The 24,982-nt window shown below is 62.8% G+C and overlaps 1 protein-coding gene across 2 annotated transcripts; it reads right to left on the bottom strand.

Moving 5' to 3' along the window:
* Positions 1–401: 401 nt before the first annotated feature.
* On the bottom strand, positions 402–24,102 carry Cotl1 (coactosin like F-actin binding protein 1). Of its 2 annotated transcripts, XM_003460923.5 has the most exons (4): positions 23,855–24,099; positions 23,685–23,767; positions 9,441–9,598; positions 402–1,395 (listed from the first exon to the last, which is right to left on the bottom strand). In XM_003460923.5, exons 1-4 carry the CDS (start codon positions 23,929–23,931, stop codon positions 1,285–1,287), a joined length of 429 nt encoding a protein of 142 aa, XP_003460971.1. In that variant the 5' UTR covers positions 23,932–24,099; the 3' UTR covers positions 402–1,284. The 2 variants fall into 2 exon arrangements, with proteins under 2 accessions (XP_003460971.1, XP_063103843.1); XM_063247773.1 differs by lacking the exon at positions 9,441–9,598 and having other exon boundaries at positions 23,855–24,102.
* Between the last annotated feature and the right edge of the window lie 880 nt (positions 24,103–24,982).

Here is a 24,982-nt window from a genome sequence, read left to right as displayed (position 1 = left end):
GGCCGAGTTCTGGGTCCCCGAGGGGCTGTGTGCTGCAAACACCGTTCCCAGCTCCCACCGCTTCCCAGCCGGAAAGGACATCACTGCTAGGCCCTCGGATGCCACCCTGGAGCCTGGCGATTGCCTCTCACCCAGCCCTGCACCCCCACCCCGCCAGCCTGGGGCTTTGTCTGGGGAGACCCGAGTTCAAACCCCAGTGCTGCCACTTTCCACCTTGTCACCTCGGGGGAATTTATCTGTGCCTCAGTTTCTACAAAACAGGGACAAAAACAGTGCCCACCGTTTACAACTGTTGGGAGTAAACCTGCATCGCACCCGGCCAGCGCAGCTCCAGACACCCGAGCAGAAGACACGGCTCCGAGCCCTCGGCAGAGAAACTGCAGGCAACTCGGGAGCCAAACTCTGTTTTCTAAAAACACAACACATTTATTCCTGTAAACTGTCTGGAGCCAGAGCCGGGCGGCACCGCCCAAAGCACGAACTTCTTCCTGAAACGAGGGGCGGGGAGTAAAGGAAACTGAACCCCAGAAGGTGTCCCGCCAGGAGCCGAGCCGCCCAGGCTCCTCCAACGCAGCAAAGCCAGCGCTGCAGCGGGCCCCACGCGGCCACCTGGCCCTCCCCTGTCCCTCGGGGGGCCCCGAGGTCAGCCTGGAAACGCTCCTCCGTCACCCCAGCCTCAGCCGTCTCCTCGCTCCCGGAGGTTTCAGCCCCAAGACGAATGGCCAAGTTACTGCCAGGCACGTGTTAAGGCAAATGTTATCATTTCTCACTTGGTCCGAGCCAGACTGCACTACCGAGCAGCACCGTCTCCATGCAGCTTCGGGCAGGGGTGGATGGGCCCGGGAGCATGTCCAGGAGCTCTGCACCCACTGAGGGCCGATGTGTGTGCTCAGGGAGGCTACAGCAGCCTCCGGCGCAGCAGCAGCCTAGCAGGAAGCAGGAGGCCTAGGGAAACCAAAATGGCACACGACAGCCCAGAAGCGACTCGGGGCCTCGGTGCTTAGACTGGGGGGCAATGAGGAGCACGAGAGAAAGCCCAGGGACCGGGGCCACCCTGGGAGGCACCTGGGGCGGATATGTGCATGACCTCAGCGTCAAACAGATGTTTCTCTAGGAAAAGAAGAGGGAGGAAAAAAGATCAAAGAAAGAGGTCCCATGAGCAGCCGAGAGACGGGACACAGCGGGGTCAGCAGGGGACTCGGAGGGCCTGGGCTGCAGACCCAGGCGGTGGGCGTGCCTCCGGCCGTCCTGTCCTGGTGGCCGCGGCCCCAGGCCGCAGGGCGGTCACTCCGTCTGGGCATCGTAGTTGGCGCCCCCCGCCTTCTTCAGCTCGCTCTTGATGAAATCCTCCTCCAGCTCCTTCCGGTCGCTGATCACGAACTCCTTCGCGAAATTCTACAACAAAAGGAAAATGCAGAGCCGTCAGGAGGGCGCGAGGGACCCGCCACGGCTCCCGACGCCGCGTCCAGAGAGAAGACAGGCGGGGTGGTGGCAGCGCCTGGGCCAGGACGTGGCCCGGGAGACTGGAACAGCGAACGGGCACACGGCAGCTGTGGGTCACACAGGCAGGGCCAGATGTAGCTCAGGGCACCAGCACCCACCTGGCAAGGGCAGGGTCCTGAGTTCAAATCCCAGTACCACAAAAAAAGAAAGGAAAGAAAGGCCGCAGGGCTGGGGTAGGAGTTTAACACCGCGACCCTGGAGGAAGGGAAGAGGCAGGAGCCACCCAATCCCCACCCACAGGCCGCCATGCCTGGCTCCTGACATGGCTCTGGCCACTGCTGGTCACAGTGACACAGGGCTTCGGGCAGGTCTGAGGCTCAGCCTGGTGGGGCACCAGGCTTCCAGTCCCGTTTAGTTACTGGAGCATAGCACACATTCATTCAACAAACACCACAGAAGGAGGACAATATGTGTTTATGGTGCCCCGTGGATATGCAGCTCTCCCTCTGCAACCCAGGGCCGCACGTGGACAGGCAGACAGGGTCTGTCCAGTGGCTCAACCGAGGCCCAGGGAGGAACGGCCACTCTGCGTGGGGCTCTTCGGACTTCGATCAACCAGGGAACCTTCAGCTAAAAACACAAGGGTCTCTAAAGGAGGCTCCCAAGAGTCCCTCAGGGCCCCCCGAGGGGGCAGCCTCACTCTGCCAGCTGCCGAGTGGCACGCAGACGCGGCCACCCGCAGCCTCGGCCGGGCCACACAAGATGTCCAGAAAAGGCCAATCCACCACAGTGTGCAGCCAGGTGCTGGCGGCTGAGGACAGGAACAGGAAGTGAGAGCACCCTAGAACTGGCACAACCAAAAACCAACTCAGCTCCCTCCAAGAGGTTTTAAAAAACGCCTTGGGTGATGCTCAGTACTGTCAGCCGGAGCCCCGGCCCAGGCACAGAGCAAGCAAGGCTGCCCCAGGGGCCCCTTCCTCCACTCCCTTGGAGCTAGCGGGTGGTGTTTGTGCAGCACTGTGAATGTCCTAACTGCCATCAACTGGGCCCTTTAAAATGCCAACTGAGTCAGGAAGATCCTCCACCTGAAACCCAGGCGTAATCCCAGATCTCAGGGGGCTGAGGCGGGAGGGTCTCCGTGAGCGCAAAGCCCTCCTGGGCTAAACAGCAAGGTCCTGTCTCAAAGTAAAATTTTTTTAAATACATAAATGGATAATTTTATGGGAAACAAATTTCACCCCCATTTTAAAAAGAAGACAAAAGTCTGTAGACCCGCAGGAGAGCCTTCCAGGTCAGGTTCTGCCACATAAACCATCACGGGGAGCTGGCAGGTGCCAGGCTCGGCTCTGCACACTTCCTCCTGGAAGCCTCCCTGGGCATCGGCTTGGTGTTTTGTTAAGATAAAGCCCAGGGCTGGGCGGGGCCCACCCAGACCGAGAGGCCCCAGGCCTCCGCAGAGCTGTGCTGCTGATTCCTGTGGGCGATCGCAGGCTGAGAGCAGGAAAGCGGAACCGGGGCCTTTCTCAACCCCGGCTGGGGGAGGGCTGGGGGGTGGGCGAGGGGAGGGGCCGGGCCGGGGGTGGGGGGGAGCCTCGCAGAAGCAGGAAGCCGTGGCATCGCCCCGCGGCCTCTCGGGAAGGAAGTCGCAGTCCCGCTGCCTACACAGCTATATATGGCAATGTTAAGTACAGGGGACCCCAGTGCCTTTCCCCAATCCGCTCCAGATTAGATTAAGAGGGAAGGAATTTAGGGCCAGGCTCGTGGTGCACGCCTGGAGCTAGCCCTTTGGGAGGCTGAGGCAGGAGGACTGCAAATTCAAGCCCAGCCTGGACAACATGAGCAATGTGGGGAGCCCCTGTCTCAAAACGAGAGCTGAACAGGCTGGGATGCGGCTCAGGGGAGGCCCGGCGCGCTGCCCAGGCCTGCGGGAAGGAGCTCCATCCTCAGGTCTACGCAGTCCAGAGGGAAAGAGGAACCGCACACCATGCACCCCGAAACCGTAGGCGTGCGGGACGCCAAGGACAGGCAGACAGCACCCTGAGAGGGACAAGGCCAGCAGGGCCAGCGTGGAGTGGGGGGACTGCAAGGTGGGCGGAAAACCACCCCTCAAGGCTGCCCAGAGCGGCCTCCGGCGCTGCACTCCCGATGCCAGCTGCGCCTGGGAGAAAGGAAACGGTTCCAAGTCTTGCTCAGAGAAACTGGGTGACCCTGATGAGCAGGGCCCGATCTCGGCGCCCTCGGCCGGGTGACTGCTCCCTCCACGGGGAGAAACCACGAAGACCAGATCCCGCCACGCTCAGCCTGGCACCCGCACCCCCACACACCCCCAAACAGCCTCCGGGCCGGGGCAGATGATGAGCCCCGAGTCGCTCAGAAAGTGTGTTAGGGTCCCCGCAGCCACGGTGACGAGGAGGAGGAACCGGGGCACTGAGTCCACTGACTTTTTATCCAGACTCGTATACTCCAAACACTGTGGCCTGTGCGTCACGGGGGCCCAGGGCGGTCGGGGTGCTCAGCCTCAGCCACCTAGGTGAGCACCTGCTGGGGGCACCCGGGGTGATGAGGCCAGGGGCGGGGTGCTGGGGTTCCACCCCTCAGTGGAACAGAAACAGTGGGCATTGGGCCAAGCACAGGGCATGGACCCCTGCCGAGTGCCTGGACCCCTGCCGAGTGCCTCTCCCCGGGGCAGGGGCCAGCAGAGGTCCTGGGGCCAGGGCCAAGGCCTGGGCACCAGACCCTTAACCCTGACCCTCCTCTGCCTCTGAGGTGCCCACCCTTCTCCCAGGCCCAGAGCAGCAGTCTCGGGCTGCGCCAGGGCAGCACAGAGCTCTGAGGGTGGCGTCCGGGGCCCAGAGAGCCCCAGGAGGGGCTGCTCCCCTCCCTGCACCCCCAAGTTCAGTTCTTAGCAGGGGGCCTGGGAATCCCTCCTGACTCCCCAGGCACTGACGCTGGCCAAGCGCCCCAGAGCTCCAGGGAAGCCCCGATCCAGGTGCAGATGGGGTGCAGGGCAAGTTCCGGAGGCCAGGGGGCCAAGGAGCTGGACAGCAGAGGGCACGCATCAGGGAGGCGGGCAGTCACAAGGTGGATGGGCGGGCGAGCAGGAGCCCTCTTGGCCCCACACCATGGTCACTGAACTCCACTCCTACGGCCTGGGGCTCAAGCTCTGGGACCCTCAGCTCTCCCTGAGGGTCCCAGAGCAGGAAAAGTGGCCGGCTCTGAAACGCCCCGAAGGCAGCAATCCACACTCGGGGCTGGGCGCCCAAATCCTCGAAGGAAGGAACTGAGCGAAGCCCGGGGGCGCTCTGGGAGGCTGAGGCGGAGCACTGCACGTTCCAGCCCAGCCTGGGCAACTTAGCAACTAGGAAGACTTAGTATAAAGATTAAAAGCTAAAAGGGCGGGGATCTGGTCCAGAGGCCAGGATCAGCTGGAGGACTGGAAAGAGGAGGAGGAGGGCAGGTCGGTCCCACGCAGGGCTGTGCACGGGCTTCCGGTCCCCCACAGCCTGGCAGAGAGGGCACAGCGGGGAGCCCGCTCTTCCACAGCCTGAGGGGCCTGGGGGAGGAGGACACCTGCTGGCCACCAGCTACCTCTGCCCACCTCTGCCCGTGGGTGAGGAGGACTCGGGACCAGGGCGGTGGGGACAGGAGCACGGGGCCCAGCGCCCACCTACGCTTGTTCCCGGCACCTGAAACACCAAGGCTGTCACTGGCTGGCACAAGGTAATTCACTCAATAACAGCAGGTTTTCAGCACAGGCCACTCGTCAACAAGGGAAAGGCACAGGGCTCAAATCAAGACAGCCTGGAGCTGGGCACACCTGTGCCACGCTGCCCGACACAGGTCCACAGCCACACCCGGGGGCACAGGGTGATCCCCCAGTGAGTCAGGCGGGCATCGTACTGGGATCCCTCACCCAGGGTCTGTGGTGTCCCCACCCCTGTGGCCGGCCCTCCCAGCACTGCCTGGCTGCCCGCAGTGTAACCTGACACCTGACCTGTGTCCTCCTGGTGGCCATCAGAGCCCATGTCTCCTGCGGTACCCGCAGCAGACATCACCAATCAACTGCCTACCGCTCACCCCTCCGCCCCCTTCTTTGCCAGAGCTGAGGAAGCCCCCACGTGAGTCCCGGAGCTGGAGATTAAACCAGGCTTCCCTTCATTCAGCTTCTGCCTCCTCAGGGGGCCGTGCACTCCCGACCCCTCAGCCTCACCCACATTTGGGGACTTTTCCCAAGAAATAGTTCAACAGAATTTGGGGTGTTTTTGTGACTGGGGATCGAACTCACGACCTTGTGTTTTCCAGGCAGTGTCAGTAAGCTGTTTCTGCATCTCAACAAAAGATGAGAAAATCAGTACCCAGCATCCTTCCTTTCCCGTCTGCAGCACTGGGCGCTGAACCCAGGTGCTGCCCTGAGCCGTGTAGCAGGTCCCCAGCCCGTTCACTATTTTTATTTTGAGACAGGGTCTCACCAAGTGTTAAGCAGCCGAGGCTGGGCTGGACAGGCCATCCTCCTGCCTCAGCCTCCCAGGGTGCTGGGATCACAGGGGTCCCCGCCCTGGGATAAGAACTGGGGTAGCACACAGGGCTGTTCAACAGGGGCACAAGGCCACTGTCACTCCCCAGTGTGAAGCCTCTGGGGGTCCCCCTACCCTCCCAGTAATGGCCCCTGCCTCCCCACAACCTCACCTCCACCTCAAGTCCTGGCCTCCCTGCCTTGATTTCCCCATCTGCACACAGGCAGATTCCGCAGGGCCGCCCCCGGCTGTTGGCAGATTTCCACCAGGCCCTCTGTGCTGGGGAGCCCGACACGGCCCTTCCTGCATCCAGGCCGCACGAGGCCCCAGGACACAGGCCAGGGCCTGGGCACGCAGGGGCACCCCATGGGCTTGGGGAGGCACAGACACATGGATGAGAGAGCCACCCGGGCAGGGAGCATTGGGGACAATGATGCCTGGTCATGGTGCCCAGAGCCATGGGCACTCGGCAGGGAGCACAGTCCGGCAGCGGCTCAGCCTGCCAGGCCCTGGCCCCCAGCCCCAGGACAGGCGGGGAGAGCGCCTCCCTCTCACCGTTACAGTGCTGTGCTGGGCACACGGCACCCTGCCACCCTGCTCGCTCCTCCTGGCTGAGTCCTTGAGGCCAGGCCATGGTGGACACCACTGCGGGCAGCTCCTGCTGGCCGCAGCCAGCAGGATGTGGGTGAAGCCCAGGGTTTCACAGGTGACAGCTCCCGGCCCGTCCTAAACCCCAATCAACAAAAGCAAAATCAAACCACACACACAAGTGCACACACACGCGTGCACATAGACACACACAGAGACAGACACACACAGAACCAGGGCTGGAGCGGGGCGTGGTGGGAAGGGTTTGGGCTCAGCCCAGGCGACTTCATGATTTACCAAGAGTCTGTCTCAAAATAAAAAGCTTGGGGTGAAGTCCCCCCAGCACCGCACGAGGAGGAGGAGAGGGCCGGGGGAGACAGAGGACGGGAAGAAAGATCAGAGCTGCTTCTTTAATTCCTCTCACAGTACCGAAGATTTACATTCTCCTTTGCTGAAGTGAAAACACAGATTCTAGAGATCGGATTACTCCGCCAGGGTTGATGGAGCTTGCATAGCAGCAAAGGAACACGCAGCAGCCACGGCCCATTCCAGTTTCAAAGTTTCCACTGGGACATTTAAACACAAACGCAAGCGGGGCATGGTGGCGCGAGCCTGTCGCCCCAGCACTGGGAGGCTGAGGCAGGAGAGTCACCAAGAATTTGATGCCAGCCTGAGCTACGCAGTGGATCCAAGGTCAGCCTGAATGAAGCACAGTGTGAGATCTTGTCTCAAAAAGCAAACAACCCACCCACAAAACAAGCCCACAAATCAGAAAGAGCCGTTTCCCGCAGAGCTCTGGGATCACCTCTGCACAGGCCAGCCTGCGGTTAGAGAAGCAGCTTCCTGCTCACTCGCTGCTGGGGACCCTGACGCAGTGGCTGAGTGGCCCTGGGGCCAGGTGGCTCGGGGTCCACGCTCCATGGGGGCCACTGCGCCCCGCAGCCCCGGTGCCAGGTAAGAGTCCATCGGAGGGCGATGACCCCCCAGGAAGAGGGGAACGTTTCAGAGCAGGTGAGTGAGGAGAGGCCCACAGAGGCTAATTCCTCCTGCAGGCGGGGAAACTGAGGCCCAGGAGGGCAGGGCCAGTGTGACGGAGAGCTCCACGACTGCACCGCACCGCTCTACCTCGGTCTCACTGCAGGCCTTGACTTTAAACCTCACAGCACGGTGGTCCAGTTGCCCCCCTGTGCAAAGCAATGGGTGTGCCGTGGGCACCCGGCCGCCTCAGGGCGTGGACTCGCTCTGGACCGGCCTTGTGACTTTGTGGATGGCTCAGGGACCCCGACCTGTGGGCTCTGCTGTGGTTTGAACACTGCACGCCGTGGCACTGTTTTACCAGTCTCAGAAGCAGAGAGAAAGGCTCACTGGCCACTGGACACCCGCCACCTTCCTCTGCTGGGGCCTGGGCCTTCTGGCCGGAGACCTTGGCCAGGGGACAGGATACCCCTGTGGCCACTCGGCTATTAAACCTGGACTGAGCCGGCAGTGAGGACACAACTGTAATCTCAACCCCTGGGAGGCTGAGGCAGGAGCAGCTCCGAGAATTTGAGGCCAGCCTGGAATACATCACAAGTCCTCTCTCAAGACATCAAAAAAGGCAAAAATTATCCGGGCAGGAGGAAAACTGCGAGCCGTGAGACAGGTGCTGGGGCAGAGCAGGTCACAGTGGGCAGCACTGACCAGCAGGGCTTGCGTGGCCGGCAGAGCACCCACCCTCCAAAAGGAGCCGACAGCCCCGGGCCTCGGGAACACAGTCTGGTGCCTGTGAGCCGGCCGGCTCCCGAGAGAACAATCCAGCCCCGCTGGAGGAGCTGGCGAGCACGATATTATAAAAATAAAATCAGAAGCGGCCCGAGGCTCTCACGGGGAGGCTGCATCTCAGAGGAACCGGGGGACAGAGAGGGACGGGGAGACCCTGAGCTGCTTCTCAGCCCCTCCACCCACACACAGCCTTCCCACCGCCAGCCTCCCGAGACCCCACAGACCCTAAGGAAAGCAGACAGGAGCGGGCAGAGCGGCCCGCTGGGGAGGAGAGGCGGGGGGGACCCAGACCCAGACCCTAACCCTACAGGGGCCAGCTCCTCAGGGTGAAGGTGCAGGTCAGAATCAGAAACAGGGACTGCGCCGGCTGGGGCGGGGTGTGTGTGCGTGTGTGTGCCTGTCACCCCAGCACTCGGGGTGTTTGAGATCACCCTGAACTGCATAGCGAGACACTGCCTCAAAAAGTAAGATAAAGGGGCAGGGGATTAGCACACTTGCCTTGCAAGTGTGCGGTCATGAGTTCGATCCCTGGTACCGATTAAAAACAAAAAAGACAAAAAAAAAAAGTAAAGATAACAACCAACACGGACTCACGCAGGATTTTTAAAGGCTCGCTGGCCTCTCCGACTCCCCCAGCACAGCTGTAGCCGTGAGGAGCCAGGACCTCCTTCGGATTCCTCCAGCTCTTCCGATCGCCCGTCTGACCTCTTGCACGCAGCCGGGCCTGCCTCTGAGCTGGCTTTTCCCAGCGCAGCAGCTTCTAGCTAAGAGGCCACGGGGACAGCGGCGAGTACACCTTCACCCCTCCCGAGGGAGCCCCGTGCTCTACCTCAGTCTCACTGCAGGCCTCTGACTTTAAACCTCACAGCACGGTGGTCCAGTTGCCCCCCTGTGCAAAGCAATGGGTGTGCCAGGGCCCGCCTGGGCCCCGCTAACCTCGCTCACCTGGAAGGTCTACACCCTGAAGGCAGATGGAGGCCCCTGCCGCCCTCCCACCCCGCAGAGCCCTCGGGGAGGACAGAGGCCACGCTCGGCCCGGCCCTGCCTGGCCGGGACCGGGTGTCCTTTCTCGGGGTGCCCGGCGGGACCCCAGCCCAGCCGCCGGGCCGCCCTCCGCACGCACGGCCGGCGTACCTGCACCACCTCCTTCACCAGGGTCTTGTCCGTGCCCGTCTTGGCGCGCTGCAGCCCACTGACGTTCTCGCCGATCCAGGTGATGAGGGCGAACTTGGACCTCTTGCTCATGGCGTCCCCAGTGGTGAAGCGCACAAAGGCAAACAGCCGGACGTCATCTGTGCCAACGGCAAGGAGCAGGCTCAGGCAGGGCCCCGAGGGCACCGTGACAGGCGGGCGGGCGGGGTGAGACACTGCACCTGTGCCCGCCCCGACACCGGGCGCCCCGAGCTGTGGCCCCAAAGCGTTCCAGGCAGTCAGTGTCCCCGGGGCAGACCCCTGCCAGGACCTCTGCTCCGGACACCCCGCCTCCGCCGACCCCCAGAGCTTTGCAGCCAGGCTCCGTGCTGCAGAGGAGACCGCGGCCACTTCCCCGCCTGCAGCTCTGGGCATCACTGACCTTCCTGGCCACGACCACGAGAGCGCATGCTACTCCCCCTGGGGGCCGCTGGCACCCGGTGCTGCTGGCTCCATCGCCCACCTCATGCCAACCTCTTCGCTAAACTCCTGCGTCCTCACGGGGCTCTGGGGTTTCTCGGGTACCCGTGACAACAGAGCAGATGGCCTGTGCCTCACACCCAGGGTGGGTTTGAAATCTTCCTCAGACGCCGCGCCTGGCATCCCTGGCCCCAAGGCCCCACAGCCCACAATCTCTGATGGAGAGCTCTGTCTTCCCAGTGGCCCTCTGGGGCCTCCACGCCAGTGCCACGCAGAGCCCACAACGCCACCCTGGACTCCCAGCCACAAACCCGGTCTGACGGCATCGCAGACCTGACCAACCCTGGGGAGCAAGACTCACGGCTGTCACCAGCTCCCATCCCCTGGGACACAGATGCGTCCCCCAGGGCTGAGGACCCAGGCGCAGCAGACCTGGAGCCAGATTCCTGCCCCAGGGCCCTGCCACACCACAGCTCCCAGGCAACAGCCCTGGGCACCACTTACGTGGGCCTGGCACTCGGAGACTGCACAGCGTGTTCCCACCCATGTGTTCCTCATGGCAGCACTGGGCCACCATCACCACCGAATTCCAGAACATTTCTATCATCCTGGGAAACTCCGGGTCAGGAGCAGTCATGTTCCCAGCCCCCGGTGACCACAAATCTGCTCCAGTCCCCGTGGAATTGTCCGTCCTGGACATTTCAGGTAAACGACCCCCTGGACACGGGATGCTGGAGACAGCTCCTGCTCGTGTCCAAGGTTGGCGGTGGGAGCTCTGTGGCGTGGAGGCCACACGTGATGACCACGCCCTCACCTCACCGAAAGGGAGGTGACCACCAGCCCAGCGGCCAGCCACAGGTGTGACTGAGAAGCCATTGTGCCGTGACACAGTCCCCTGGCCCGAGGGTCTGCTGCAGCCAGGGCTCAGGGCAGCGACTGCACACAGGAGACCACAGGAGGCCACTACAGCCAGGGCTGAGTTTTAGGGGAACACTCACAGCCCTGGGGCTGAGCACAGTGGAGCCCTTCAGCACCAGCGGTTCCCAGCGTCCGGGGGCCAGCAGGTCACTCCTGGTCAGCATCTCCAGTGTCTGCACTGCAGCTGTGACTCGAGCGGGAGGTGGGCTGCACGTCCCACAGGCCTCTCCTGGACTCCACAGGACACAGAAGATGTGGGTCCATCTCCACAGTGACCCTGGTGCCCTGGCCGCACCCAGATCCACGCTGCCAGTCCTTCCACACAGGGAAGCTGCTGGGGCCACTTTTGGAGCCCCTGACCCTTGTCCAGCCAGGTACCCAGCCCATCTCCCTCACCCTCCCCCAGCGTCGGCCAGCTGCTCTGTGCCTGGCCGTCCCCACACCCCCAGGTCTCGACCTTCACCTCTCCACCGAGGGAAGGAGCTCAACTTCCTGTTGGCTCCTGGTGACTCAGGCCCAGGAGACTCGGAGCCTGGGGTCGCCCTGGCTCGGACTGCAGCACCCACCAGTGGCCCAGTTACACCCAGAGCTCCAGGAGGGGCAGCTCAGCCTCACCCCCTGGGGGGCTGGGGACCTTCCAGAACCTCAGGCTGAGGTCATTTCCGTTACTGTGGGGGAGCCGTGACGAGGGACGGGCCTGCTCGGGTTTATCTGACAATGTTCGGTCAGAGAAGACTGCTGACACCACAGTCCCTGAATCCCACAACTCAGCTGCAGCGGAGCTGGAAAGTGCAGGGTTAGCAGCTCCGCCCAGGCCCCTCCCAGGGACCCAGGAGGCGGCTCCCGCTCAGCTGGCACCACGTCGGGGGGGCCCACCGCCTGCCCCAGCCTCCCCCCAGCTCTGGGCTACCTGCAAAACACAGGCGGGCAGAGGTGTGAGCTGACCGAGTGCCTACCATGTGCTGATGTGTGTGCCTTTTGTGGGTTTTTTGGTACTGGGGATCAAGCTCACAACCTTGATCTTGCCCGGCAGGTGCCGCGACCCTGAGCTACGTCCGTGCCCAGGACCATGCAGGTTGCACTGCTCTGATGACAAACCGGCCAGAAGCCTGGTCCCTGCCTGGTCCTCACCCACTGTGCCCAGGGCCCAGGAGGAGCTGGTGGCTCTGCCTGCTCCTGAGAAAGAAGACTCGGGAGCCACGGTTCTCAGTGTGGCCCTCGGCCCCAGCCCCAGAAGCACTCACAAATTCCATGTGGATGTGGATGTGGGTTCCCAACATCCGCCCAGGCCGGCTCACCATGCCCGGGGGACCAGGGGTCACCATGCAGGGCTCTGTGCGCCGCCCTTCCTCCCCTCGCTGGTCAGCCTGTCACTGGAGGAGGTATCCCGCTCCCTCCCAGCCCACCTGCCCCTTAGGTGACACCCACCGGCCTGGTTCCCCTGAGGAAGTGTGCCCACCAAGTGCCAGGCCGGAGAGGGGAAGCCACAGCTTCACAGGGGGCCGGGCAGGAGTGGGGCGAGGTCCCTCCCTGGCTCTGTCCCCCTCGGGTCCTCTCTCCTTCCACACCCCAGCTGGCCGCCCGCCCCGGGGCTGGGCAGGGTGGTGCGGACCCAGGGAGAGGGGAGGGGAGGTAAAGCTGACCAGGGGTCAGGGGCGCCGACTTAACAGTGACAGCACCAGGGACCTGCAGCAGTGAGCAGGAAGGGGAGACCACAGAGAGGGCAGAAGGGGGAGTCGGAGTTCCCCGAAATCACCAGCAGCAGCTCTGCTCACTTCCCCAAAGCCAAGAACGGCAAACACCTCAGTCCCCTCCCCAGCACCCTCCCCAGCTCGGGGAGGCTGTGCTCACACCAGGGGGGGGACAGGATCACCCCACCAAGGCTCCTCCCCTTCCTTCCATGTCCAGCCAGGGTCTGGCTCGGGCCTGCAGCCTGGGCCCCGCCTCACTGCCCTGAGGCAATCCTCCTGCCTCGGCCTCCCAAGTATCCCGTGTCAGGATTCCAGGCCAGGGCCACCACCCCCAGCTGGCCCCTATCTTCTTGCAAAACCAGGTCTGGTTTCCTCTGTGGGCCCCAGGGCCAGTCCCCGCTGGAGGACAAAGCCCCTGGACTGAGGGCCTGCCCCGTACAACTGTCTTACACCCAGCGTTTGTGCAAATGCGCTAAAGGGGCCTCTCCCCGTGTGCAAAGCACATCCAAGCACATCCCAGGTGGAGAGGAGGGCGGACGGCAAGCCAGAGGCCATGGGTCGGACCCTCCAGCCGCCCCTGCCCGGTGCTGATCCCGGTGCCCGGCTAGCAGCAGGCCCCATTGCCTGCCCGCGCCTGCCCACGCGCCTGCCCACCCGCCCGCGGGCTGACAGAGGAGGAGACAGGAAGCTTCGCAATTTCCACCCCACAGTGAACTTGGCGGGGTGGGGGTGGGGGTGGGGGTGGAGGCCGGGAGGAAGCTGCCTCAGGGCCCAGCAAGGCTGCAGCTGCTCTGGAGCTGCCGGGCCCACGGGCACAAGCAGGGAGCTCCCGGGTGGACGGGCCGATGCCCATCCCAGGGATGAGAGAGACCTCCGATGCCCCCTCGGATGCCCTGCCACAGCACGGCCACTTCGGGCCAGCAAGAGGGCAGCCCCCAGGCAAGGGAGGACCCCTCCGCTAACAGGAAGTCCTGGAGAGCCCGAGTCCCCACCTTCAGTCTCCTTTGACTAAAAATGCAGAACACCAAAGCCTGCCTGTCTCACTCACACAAATTCTAGAAACATCTTAAAAAGTACCGAAATGTGAATCCCCAGCCGACATGCTGGTGCACCCTTCTCCCAGTTCACAGGAGGCTGAGGCAGGAGGGTCGCTGCAGCCTCCAGGTGCCGCCCGAGACCCGGTTTTCAACTAAACACCCAGGAACAGCGCTACTGCGGAGCAAACGTGCGGCTCCCATCTTGGGTCTACGACCCTGTGCGCCCCGCAGGGTCCGGTCTGGCTCCCGTGTCTGTGCTCCTGTGCAGGGTGTGCGATGCTGCCCCCCCTCCCCTGGGCCCTGACTGAGCCCTCATTAAACACAGCGAGTGACCCAGCTTCCTAGCAACAGAAAGGAAGACGATTACTCCGCGGAGCCCTGGGGGCTGAGCTGATCCCAATACCCAGATTACCAGGAGCACTTCGCTTCCTTAAATGGAAGTCAGTGTGCTGGACCCCCCCACCCCCGACCGGAGAGCAGAGAACACTGCCACAGAGTCCCTGCGGGAGTCGGAGTCCGCTGCCGGAGCACCGGCAGCCCTGGTGTGCACCGCTTTGTCTTCTTCCACCTCTCTTCTGAAGTTCTGCTCTTAGTCACTTAACGAACATTTGACAAGCTGTGCTCCAGGGACTTTCTTGAATTAAAACACAACCTCTACCCTCAAAGCGAAACACGGGGTGTAGGGCTGGGGTGCTGCTCCAAGGTAGAGGCCCCAGCTGCCGGCCTCGGCACCACATGCAAGGAGCACAGTGTGCAGGCACAGTGTGCGGGCACAGTGACGTCAACTCTGGGACAGAGCGGCTCTGGGAACAGGAAGGCAGAGGGGGGCCGGTTTGGGGCCAGCTGGGCAGGCTTCCCGGAGGAGGAGGTGCTGACCTCAGGGATGGCTTGCAGGGCTGGGGTCAGGCTGGTGACTCCAGGGGCGGATTCTGGCCACAAGGCCGAGCTGGGCGCCTCCCTCTATCCACCTCTCACAGTTTCAAACGCCAAAGGCCACAGGGCCTGGACAGGAGCCGGACAACTCCATCCGGAGCACCCCAACTTCAGCCAGGCTCAGTGAGCAGTTCCGAGCTACTGCAAAGCCTTGTACCCCATCTTTCCTCCCCTGGAGGGGCCGCTCCCCACCACCCTGCCCAGCGGGATGGGCCAGAGGCCAGCGTGGCCAGGCTTCACAGGGCAGTTGTGGGGACCGAACCGTCTCAGCCCAAATGCAGCCCAGCTCCTCACCAAGGCCGGACCGCCCGGCCCAGCTGTGAGGGGGTCCTGCCTCACTCTGCTCTGTCTGTGAAGTTTAAACACCGTTTCTCAGCCTTCTGGCTAGATCAAGTGGAGCTTAAAAACCTGGGGAGCCACACACAGACGTGAAACCAACCTTGCTGGGCAGGAGCCGGGGGTCACCCAGGCCAGCAGGGCTCTCTCAGGGCATGCGCTGGGACCGCAGTGCTGGCACACAGGGGTCCCCAGGGCCTCTTGCTGGGTAGAGGAGCGTGTGCAAACCAGCAAGAAGTCCCAGAATCCCGGGATCCCCACAGGCCTGGCCCCGCTCCATCCCCTGGCTGTGACACGGGGTCACAGGGCAGGAGGGCCTCCAGGCTCAGCTGTGCCACCACACCGGCTCCCTCTACCCTCCCCGAAGCCCCCTCTGCCTGGGCAGCAGCTTCTTCCATTTGCAGACCCTAAACCATGAACCCCACTTTATAGGAGAACAGGAGTCACAGCTGGGGAAGGAAACACGGCTCTGGGGTCAGGTGGGGGACCTCCCAGGGCACCCTCATGCTGGAGTGGGGGGTCGCACAGCGCCCCTCCCCAGGGACCCTCCCAGCTCTGCACCACCAGTGCAGACAGAAACTGGCCTGGCCACTACTTGCTCCCCACCTGGCCCTGCGCTAGGTCACCCACAGGGACCTTGGAGAGCGCCTGGTGCTGGCTTCCACCCTTGGTTCCCAAAGACCCTGGGGCAGGAGTTGGGGATGGAGCAGAGGTGTCAGGAGCTGGGAACCAAACCTCGGCAGCAGCCTCTGTGCTGCCCGGGGCCTGGGGTCTTCCCCACTCTGAGCCTCAGTTTCCTCCAGGAGTGCAGTCCTGAGCCCCAGGGCCGTGGCAAGCGGGATTCCGAAGGTGCGATCAGGGTCTGGAGAGGGGAGATGACCCCAGGTCATCACAAGGTCCTTCAATGACAGGAGGAGGAGCCAGGGGAGGTGGGGCACCTGGGAGGCTGAGGCAGGAGGATCACTGCAAGCCAGTAGTGAGCGTACAGTCAGCCTGAACTAAAGAGCAAGCCACCATCTCAAAAAACAAAACCGGGGCGTAAGTGCCTGCCTGGTGCTGCTGGTGAGCACGCAGTCGTGAGTTCGATCCCCTGTACCAAAAAAAACAAAACAAAAACAAAAAAATGTAGAGGAAGAGGCAGGAGAGGCACCCGGGGGCATGGCCCGAGATGGACACAGCAGACACTGCTGGCCTAAACACACCGGGAGGCCAGGCGCAGGACCGCAGGAGCCACCAGATCCGCAAAGAGGTGAGGAGCAGATTCTCCCCCAGAGCCTCCGGAGGCGGCCACGTAAAACCCGGTTTGGAAACAGGTCTCCGGGGACGGTGCTGCCGCCGCTGCTGACACTGAGGCTCCAGCCCGATCTCAGAAGCTAAAAGCATAAAATTAAGTGGAGGGAAGGGCAGGCTGTGCAGACGGTGACCTGGGCCGAGGAGCTGCAGGCCTCTCTCCTGCGGACGCCCTGCCCAGGCCCCTGGGCCACGATGGGGTCAGAGCCTGCTCTTCCCACAGCTCTCGGGTGGGGACTCTGGCCGTGCCAGGTGCCACAGGTGACTGCCAGGTCAGAGGGAGCTGACAGCTGCCTCCGTCAGACTGGAGAAAGGAGCCACGAGAAAAGAGCCCCCTAACATTCATGCCCGTGGCGAGGCGTACGCTGGGGACACACCGTGGGGGGCTCCTGGCTCTCACCTGTCCAGGTCAGCCTGGTCACATCTACACCCTCGGTCTGTGTGCACACAGGCCACAAAACACGGCCAGGAGGGCCACTGGGAAAACCGCCTCCAACTCCGGACAGCGAGGCGAGTAAGAGGGTCAACAGCCACCATCCAAGGACATCGAGGCCTGGGGGCTTGGCACACAGTAGGTGCTCAGCAAAAACCCTGGAGAAGCAGGGGCCACCATCAAGAGTGGAGAACTGCAGGCTTCCGGACAAGGACGGGCAGAAGCAGCCACGGGCGGAGAGCCGGGAAGGCCATCGGGGGAGGGCAGGGCGCCCACCCTGCCGGGGAGCTTGGTCACCAGCACAGGGGTCAGTGACAAAGGAACAGCTGCTTCGCTGGCCGTGAGAAGCCCCGGGTGCCAGGGTAGAGAAAGGAGGGGGCAGGTGGCGGTGACTTTCGTAAGAGCCCCAAGGATGCCTCCAAAATGCCCACTGAACCCCAGACAGGTGGCACTCAGAAGGCTGAGGCAGGAGGATCTTGGCAAGCTCAAGGCCAGCCTGAACTGTGTAGCGAGAACCTCTATCAGAAAACAAAACACACACACACACCCCAACTAACAGCCCAACCTTATTTCTAGGGCAAAGTCCACGCTCAACGCGCACTTGCAGTGGGCCTGCATGATTCTGTCCCGCACGGCCCAGTCAGCAGCGATGTCACAGACCCCTGACTGCGCCCTGGCCCCGCACACCCTGCCGCGGAAAGGAGCCCTCGGGCTAAACCGTGTGCGTGCCCTGCAGCCATCGGCATAGCGGCCAGGCAGCAGAGCGCGTCTGTCCCGCCACTGCTCCTCCCCAACTGCACCTGGCTGTCGGTAAGAGCCCCCGTGTCACCCCATCCCGGCCTCCGGGTGGGTCTGGGCCAAGCCCTTGTTGCTGTGACAGAGGAGAGAGCCTGGCCTGGGGGCTTTGCTCAGCCTCCTTCTTACCCCTATGCCAAGTGGCCAGCCAGCCTCTCTTGACACCCCAGTGACGGGGAGCTCACTACCATTCCTGGGGTTCCCCGCCTGGACTTCCAGACAGCTCTTCCAGTCCTCCCAAGCCCACCCCTGAAGTTCTAGCCGCTTCACCACACGGGGTTGGGCACAGGACACCAAAAAAGACACCACATCTGCTGCGTGGCACCCCCAACTTCCACAGCCGACACCCGAGGTGTCTCCCCTGGGTGGAACACTCCCAACTTATTCAGCCAGTGCCCCACAAAACGTTGGTTTCCGTTTGCTCAATTCAGAGCCTCTGCACTGCGCCCATTTCCAGCAGGGGTTTCTATTTTTCATTTTGAGACCTCGGCCCACTACATGCCCGGGCTGGGCTCCCACTTGCCATCCTCCTGCCTCAGCCTCCCACAGAGCTGGGCTACAGGCGTGCGGCTGAGATCAACTGCATGACAGGGTGGCAATTCTCTGCCCACTCTGTGTTCCCCTGTCTCGAGGCTGACCAGCTGTCTCACCTGGGGATTATGCCCAGGACTCTTTGATGGCAGTAAGAGAGAATCCACCGAAACTGCCTTAATAAAAATAATGAACCAATGACCGTAAATCCAGCACTTGGGAGGCCGAGGCAGGAGGATCACTGCAAGTCTGAGGCCAACCTGGGCTCTCCAGAGACTAAAAGGCCAAACTAGAAACCACAGTGAAGCCCTGTCTCTAAAAATAAACAAAAAAGTGCAGGCATGATGTGCCACCTGTAACCGCAGCATTCGGGAGGCTGAGGCAGGATTCCAGGCTCATGTCCGGCCTGGGAAATTTTCCAGCTTAGCGAGCGAGACCCTGTCTCAAAGTAAAGGGGACAAAAAGTTTTAAAAAAGGGTGTGAGCACGGCTCATCTCGAAGGTGCTGTGCTCCACCCCAGCACGGAAAGTGGTATCAGAGAACAGGAATCCCTCGGGTCAGTGGAGGAGAGGGCCCAGCCGGGTCATCGCCTGGCTCCTGTGCGGTCAGCAGGTCTCTCCTCAACAGCAGACGCCCCGTAAGCACCGAGCCTTCGCCTTTTCCCAGCAGTTTTAATCCCAGGGAAAGACACCGGCACCTTCCAACCGTTCAGTCCAAAGTCCCAAGAAGGAACCCGATCGAGGCCGAGTCACATGAGCCCAGCCCTGAGGTAATCAGTTAGCCAAGGACGGGCTTCCTCTGCTCTGCCTGGGCGGGGTCAGCTGAGCAGGATTACATAGCCACTTGGAGCTCCAAAGGCGGGTGCTGGGCACCCACAGCCTTAGCCCACAACCTCTCGGTGAGGGATGCTCAGGGTGGCCCAGAGCATCATGGGAGTATCACCTGGCCTCAGCCTCCAGCCATCATCACAAGGCCACCCAAGCTACGCTCACCAGCACAAGCCATTCTGGGGACCACTATACACACTGGAGCACGGGTCCTGCTCTCCTATGACACAGGGCACGTCCCCTTCTCCCGAATCCCCCCAGCAAGCGTCTGTAGACGGGAACCGCTGAAGCCGGCCCTCTCAGCGCCCGTGCCTGGCCTACACTGGCTCTCCCCACCTTAGGGCAGCAGCCAAGCCCAGGAGACCCACAGTCCAAGGTCATAGGCACAGCACGGCAGGATGCTCAGCTCCTTGGCCAGGGCTCTTCACCAGCTGCTCCAAAACCCACACCAGAAAACAGGATTCAACCTCAGCCTACCGGATCCTTTCCAAAATAAAACTGCTTGCAGCTGGGAGAACCTGGGAGGCTGAGGCAGGAGGATCACTGCAAGTTCAAGGCCAGCCTGCACTACAGAATGGGGCCCTGTGGCAAAAAAAAAAACCCACAAAGAACTAAAAACTGTTGGCAACAGGGCGCTCTGGGGTCCATTCACAGAGCTGGGTTAACAAAGCCACACTGACAGCAGTGAGCATTGTGTGGCCATTGTGAAGAGGCTGGTGGGGGGGCAGCTCAGAAGCTCAAGATGGGGGAGGAGCTGCCGGTTCCAACACGGCTCCTGGGCAACTGTACCAAAAAATACACCCAAAAAAGTATCCACAAATATGGATAAGGCAGGGGACAGAGGCCCGTGCTGGGCAGAGGGCACAGCACCGACTCCCCAGGGAGGGGGCGCCTCCGCCTCTGTTTACCCCCAGTGTCTGGGACACAGCCCCACAGGACCAACAAGGAAAGCTCAAAGACCAACACAGAGGTGGGCGTCTGACGTCCCAGCACTCTGGGAGGCTGAGGCAGGAGGATGGAGGCTTTGTCCCGGCCTGGGCTACTCAGGGCCTTAGAGAGACACATCTCAAAATAACACTTACACAGAGAGACTGGGGGTGAGCTCAATGCAAAGGCGCTGGTCCCACCCTCAGAATCAGGCCCCTCAAAACAGGGAGACGGCAGGCAGCAGAGCTACCGAGTGAGTGAATCAGTGGGCTTCTAAGGGGGGCGGGCGCTGCCCCCCACCCCGGGTTCCACCTTCTTCCTGCACAGCCGGCTGCAGGTGCCGTCCCGTAGGCAGCCTCTGGCAAGACCCCTCGCCCTCCGCCAGCTCCCCGGCTCCGGTGGGCAGCCCTGGGTGCTGCAGCTGGGCAGCTCCTTCCCTGCCCACCCTCTCCTCGCCTCCCACTCACGGGGCTGGGACCACAGGTCCTGCTTCTGCATCACCGCACTCGGATCCACAGACAAAACCACAGCCATGGCGACAGGCGCCTGTGGCCCTGCCTCAACGGTCCTACGGAGCCCTCAGCAGCATAAGGTCCTTGGGGGTTGGGGACTCAGAACACCTGACGGCCAGGCTCTGAGCTGGGCCACCGACGCCACCCAGGCCTCCCGCTGGGCTGAGCACCTGTCACCAGGGACCGAGCAACTGTGAGGCAGGCCTGGGGCCACACAGTCACCAGCCAGCCTGAGGTCAGGGGTGCACAGAAAGCACAGTCACACAGCACCACGAAGGCACAGGCGGTCCCATCAATACCACTGCTCAGTGCACAGAAACACGTGTGCTAAGGAGTGACCACGCAGCCCTCCCGGTCTCCCTCCACTGCAGCTGCCAGCCAGGGCGCGGGGTGCCCCTGCCCCGCCACACACGAGAGCAAGAGAGAGGCTGTTGTGGGATGCGAACCTGATCCCAGGGTCAGGCAGGTGACAGAAGGCGAGGGTGGGGAGGAGGAAATCCATGCAGACGGCCTGCAAGGCCAGGTGTGTGCAGTTGGCAGACAGGTGGGAGGGCGACCTCGCCGCCTGTGGGTGTGGGGAGAAGCAGGGACCCACAGTTTGCCACACAGAGCCTGATCCGAGCAGAGGGACACATGACAAGGAAGCCCAGGGTTAAAGATGCGGGGGATCACTGGGGTCCACCCCTCTCTCAGAAGCACTTCTCCCCACTCTGTGCCCGCTCTGGAGCTGGCATGGGCCCCAGATGCAGACAACACAGTCCTAGCATTGCTCCAGGGGCTGGCACAGGACCTCAACCCCACAGGGTGGTTCAGGGACCCCTGAAATCCCAAGCAAAGAAGCCGCCTGTCTCCTTCAACAGAATGTTCGGAGGCTGGTGGCCATCTCAGTCACCGCTGGAAGACAGCCCTCCAGGAAGGGAACAGAGGAGCAGAGCCCTGGGGACAGCGGCCTCACCAGCCACACACAGAGTCTCTGACTCTAGGAACCTGCTCGGGGCTCCTCCCCCTGCACTCCAAAGGCCCCCGGTGGCCCTGAGCCGAGACAAAGCTGAGGAGACCATGGTCTCCCGGTCAGCAAGGAAGGAAGGAGCCGGGCAGGCCCAGCAAAGGGAAGAGCGGGGCAGGCAGAGGCCTGCACAGACAGGAACAGGAGGAGGTGCTGGCAGAAGCCAGCCTGGGCAAAGGGACAAGAGAAAGGAGACAGCCAGAGGGACAGGAGAGGACAGAGAAAGCCGGCAGGCAGGCGGGTGGGCGAGGTGGCACACTCCTGGGATCCCAGCACTCACTCGGGGGAGCCAGAACCCGCCCGGGACACACAGCAGCCTAAGGAGACCCTCTCAGAACCAGGGCTGAGGATGGGGGTGGGGGGGAGCACTCAGGGAGGTGAGAGCCGGCCCTTCCGAGGGAAGGCTCTGGAGCTGGGGTCCCTGGGAGCCCAGGATGCCCCACTGGTTCCGGGAGGAGGAGGCCAGATGCGGCCCAGACAGCCTTCGGTTGCAGACCTAACAAGACGTTCTGGTCCCGGGGGCCCCTGGGGCCCTGCCCGCATCATCGGTGAGCAAACATGTTACTCACAGTCTGCAAACGACCCTGCAGGCGGCAGGGCAGCCCAAACCACTTCTTCAGGGGCCAAGAACACGGCCCCAAGCCAACTGCCTGGGCTCAGGACTAGGCCCTGCCTCTTGCCAGCTATGTGACCGCAGGAAAGCCCCTCAACTTCTCTGGGCCTCAGTTTCCACACCTGGAGAAGGGGAACGATTTCATTCCTGCCCCACAGAGCTGACGGAGAGAGCGAGCACAGGAAGAAGCTCCTAGCCACAGTGCGAGGCCGTGATGGCTGGGTTATGGGACACAGCAGGGCTAGGAACAGCCTCTTCCGAGAGGAACAAAGCAGACAGCAAGCAGAACTCTGCCTCCCACCAGATGGCTGGGGAAGCAATCGGGCTTCAGCTGCAGCTGGAGCGGGAGCCCACGGCACATTCGCCAGACTCCGCAGCAGTAGGGAAGCGTCTTAGCTCTGTGTGGAGCTCACAGCCACAGGGGCTCCAGGGAGGAAGTGGTCTCTGGCCACCGCCAATGGCTGGCAGCATCTGCTGGAGGTCAAAGGCAGGATGCGCTCTTCCTCTGTCACCTTCTCCCACTGGGGGACAAACAATGGCCTCAGAGGCAGAGCACGGCGCCTGCTGGGGTGGGGCGGGGCGGAGGGCGCAGCGGGAGGAGGGCCACCCGGGAAGCAGCGGCCAGCGAAATACTGCTGAGTCTCCTGCACGCAGGATCCGGAAAGCGGAGTGCACTGCATGGGGTGCTTGCGAAAGCACCCACGGCAGAGATGGAGGAGACAGCGCCCCGACCTCCACGCCGCTGGGCCAGAGGCCCACACACCAGTCCCTCCCAGACCAGACCTTCCACACCGCCCCAGCGCCTCTCCAGGGGGAGCTGCCCGGCGCTTTGCGATTCCAGTATCTTAAGTGAATTATTTACAAATGCGATGAATGAATGTCTAGAAGCAACTCTCCAGGGGAGATTTTAGTTAGGAGAACATTTACACAGGCATACACACACACACACACACACACACACACACACACGTGTGCATGAATCTTTGTACAACCCAGCACATAGGAGCCCTTCCAATTGAACAAAATGCAAAAGATGATTTGGTCGGGAAAGCAGTCCTGCGGGCCCAGGCAGAATTCTGCACTTTGTTTCAGCAGCCTGTCACAGGCACAGGCGTGTGCACAGTGACTCGATCTCAAGACAGCACCGTGAGGTCCAGGCTATGAAACCAAGGCCCCCAGAGACGGTGACTTCTCCCTACCCACACAGGTAGGAGAAGGCGGCTCTGGGGCTCAAACCCACCCGAGCGGCGCACAGCCCGCGCCCTAACCTCCAGGCAGGCTGCCTTTGTCTTCAGCAGCCCCCTCCGCTCGGGGTTGAGGGGTTCCCGGCTCATGGCTACCCCAGGACCTTGCTTCTCACAGCCACACAGCACAGGGCGTGTAATGCGCACACTATCTTAAGTACAGGATCCAGAGATCTCCGACTTGGGAGCACACCTGTGTGGCCCGGCCAGATCAAACCTGCCGACACTCCCAGCTGCCTTCTGCACCCCAGCCTTGCCAGCGACTACCTCCCCCGAGGCGCCAGCTCCTCTGACTTTTCACGCTAGAGAGCCGCATTACAGTCCCTAGAATTTCACGGGAATCAAATCCGAGGGCACGCGACCTTTTGTGTCTAGCTCTGTATCCTTCCAAACACGAGTACCTGATCAGCACCCGGACAAGGACTGCCTGCGGAAGGAGGGTGGAGCTGCGCGGTGCCTTCTCCACTAGCAGCCCCCGGCGCGGGTGGAGGTGGGCTCCGGGACCATCTCAGCGCTGCGGGCAGGGCCTGGCACTGACTGTGGGAGCGGACCCTGAAAAGCGGTGACCGCGGGCACAAGGGTGGCCCTCCCGGACCCAGGTCACCGCTGCCGGCCCGGCCAGGCCCGGGGTTCTGACCCGGAAGGGCACCCGGTGACGGCCGCGCAGCTCCTACCCGTGCACTGCTGGATGAAGTGCTGGTACTCCGCGCCCTGCTCGCCGGGGACGATGGTGGCGCCGTCGTATCTGAAAGTCACCCTTTGGGCGGAGAGAAGAAGAGACACGCGTGAGCGCGGGAGGACACACGGCCCGAGCGCGGAGGGGCGCGGTGGGGTCGCTCCTCACCAGATGACCGCCGAGCCGTCGTCGCGCACCCGGTTGTACGCCTCGCGGCACGCCTCCTTGTCAATCCTGGTGGCCATGGCCGGGGACTCTGCCCCGAGCGGCGAGCGCGCCCCGGGCCGGCTGCGGAGACGGAGCGCGGCGGGGACGCGCCAAGGGCGGCGGCGGCGGCGGCGGCGGCGGCGGCGGCGACGGCGACGCGGGCAGCGCGAGCTCCGAGCGCTACGGCGGCGGCGGCGGCTCTGACTGAGGGCGGGAGCGCGCGGGAACCCCAGGCCGCGGCCCGCCCCGTCCCCCCGCCGCCATTGGCCGCGCGTGTCACAGCTCGCCCCGCCCTCCATCGGCATTGGTCTGCAGTCTCAGGGGCGGGGCGTCTTTACTCTCTGGTCGCCAATCCCGGTCGGGATGGTTGCGCAACTCCGTGCAGAGGGCGGAGTCGGGTTTCCCCGCCCCCTTCACGCCTCCCGCCTGTGCACACTCTCCTCGCTGGCGTCCCCATCCCCCTCCCCATCGCCCTCTTTCTGTTCCCCCCTCCTCTTCCCCGCTTTCCTCCCCTTCCAGCCTCTGCTCCCACCCCCGCCCAGGTTCTCCCTCTCCGTGGACTCCTTTGCCCACTCCCAACCATCTCTTTCCACCTTCTCCCGGTTCCTTATCCCCTCTTCCTCGCGTGCCCCCTTCCCCCACTTCTCCCTCCCCTCGCCCCTCCCCCCCCCCGCGCCTCACCTCCCCCTTCCTCCCTTTCCCTTCCTTTTTCCTGCTTCCCCCTCCCCTGCCCCCCATCTCCCCCTTCTCAGCCCTCCCCCCCTGCCCTGGCCGCTGACCGAGCTCGGGGACCTCCCAACGGATGAGCTAATACAGTGGACCGAGGACACCGCTGGCCATGCCCTCACTCCGCGTGGAGTCCTGTGGAGTGGGGTGTGTGTGTGTGTGTGTGTGTGTGTAAGGAATGGAGCGCTCTGAATAGGAAGGGGAGAGAGTGGGCAGCTTCCAACGCTGGTGGGCGCCCTGTTTACTCTGCTGGGTCATTTGCACGCCGGTCCCCCCCCCAGCTGACTCAGGTCTTCCCCACGGTCCTCCCCACTCCCTCGCCCTCCCCTGGCCCCTCTGCCTTCCAGGCATTGCAAGCTTCGA

Source organism: Cavia porcellus, unplaced genomic scaffold, assembly GCF_034190915.1.
Source record: "Cavia porcellus strain 051 isolate PalLab524CR breed Dunkin Hartley unplaced genomic scaffold, mCavPor4.1 scaffold_4, whole genome shotgun sequence".
Taxonomy (NCBI): Eukaryota; Metazoa; Chordata; class Mammalia; order Rodentia; family Caviidae; genus Cavia; species Cavia porcellus.
Note: the sequence above shows the minus strand (reverse complement) of the source record. Positions and strands in the feature narration are given on the sequence as shown.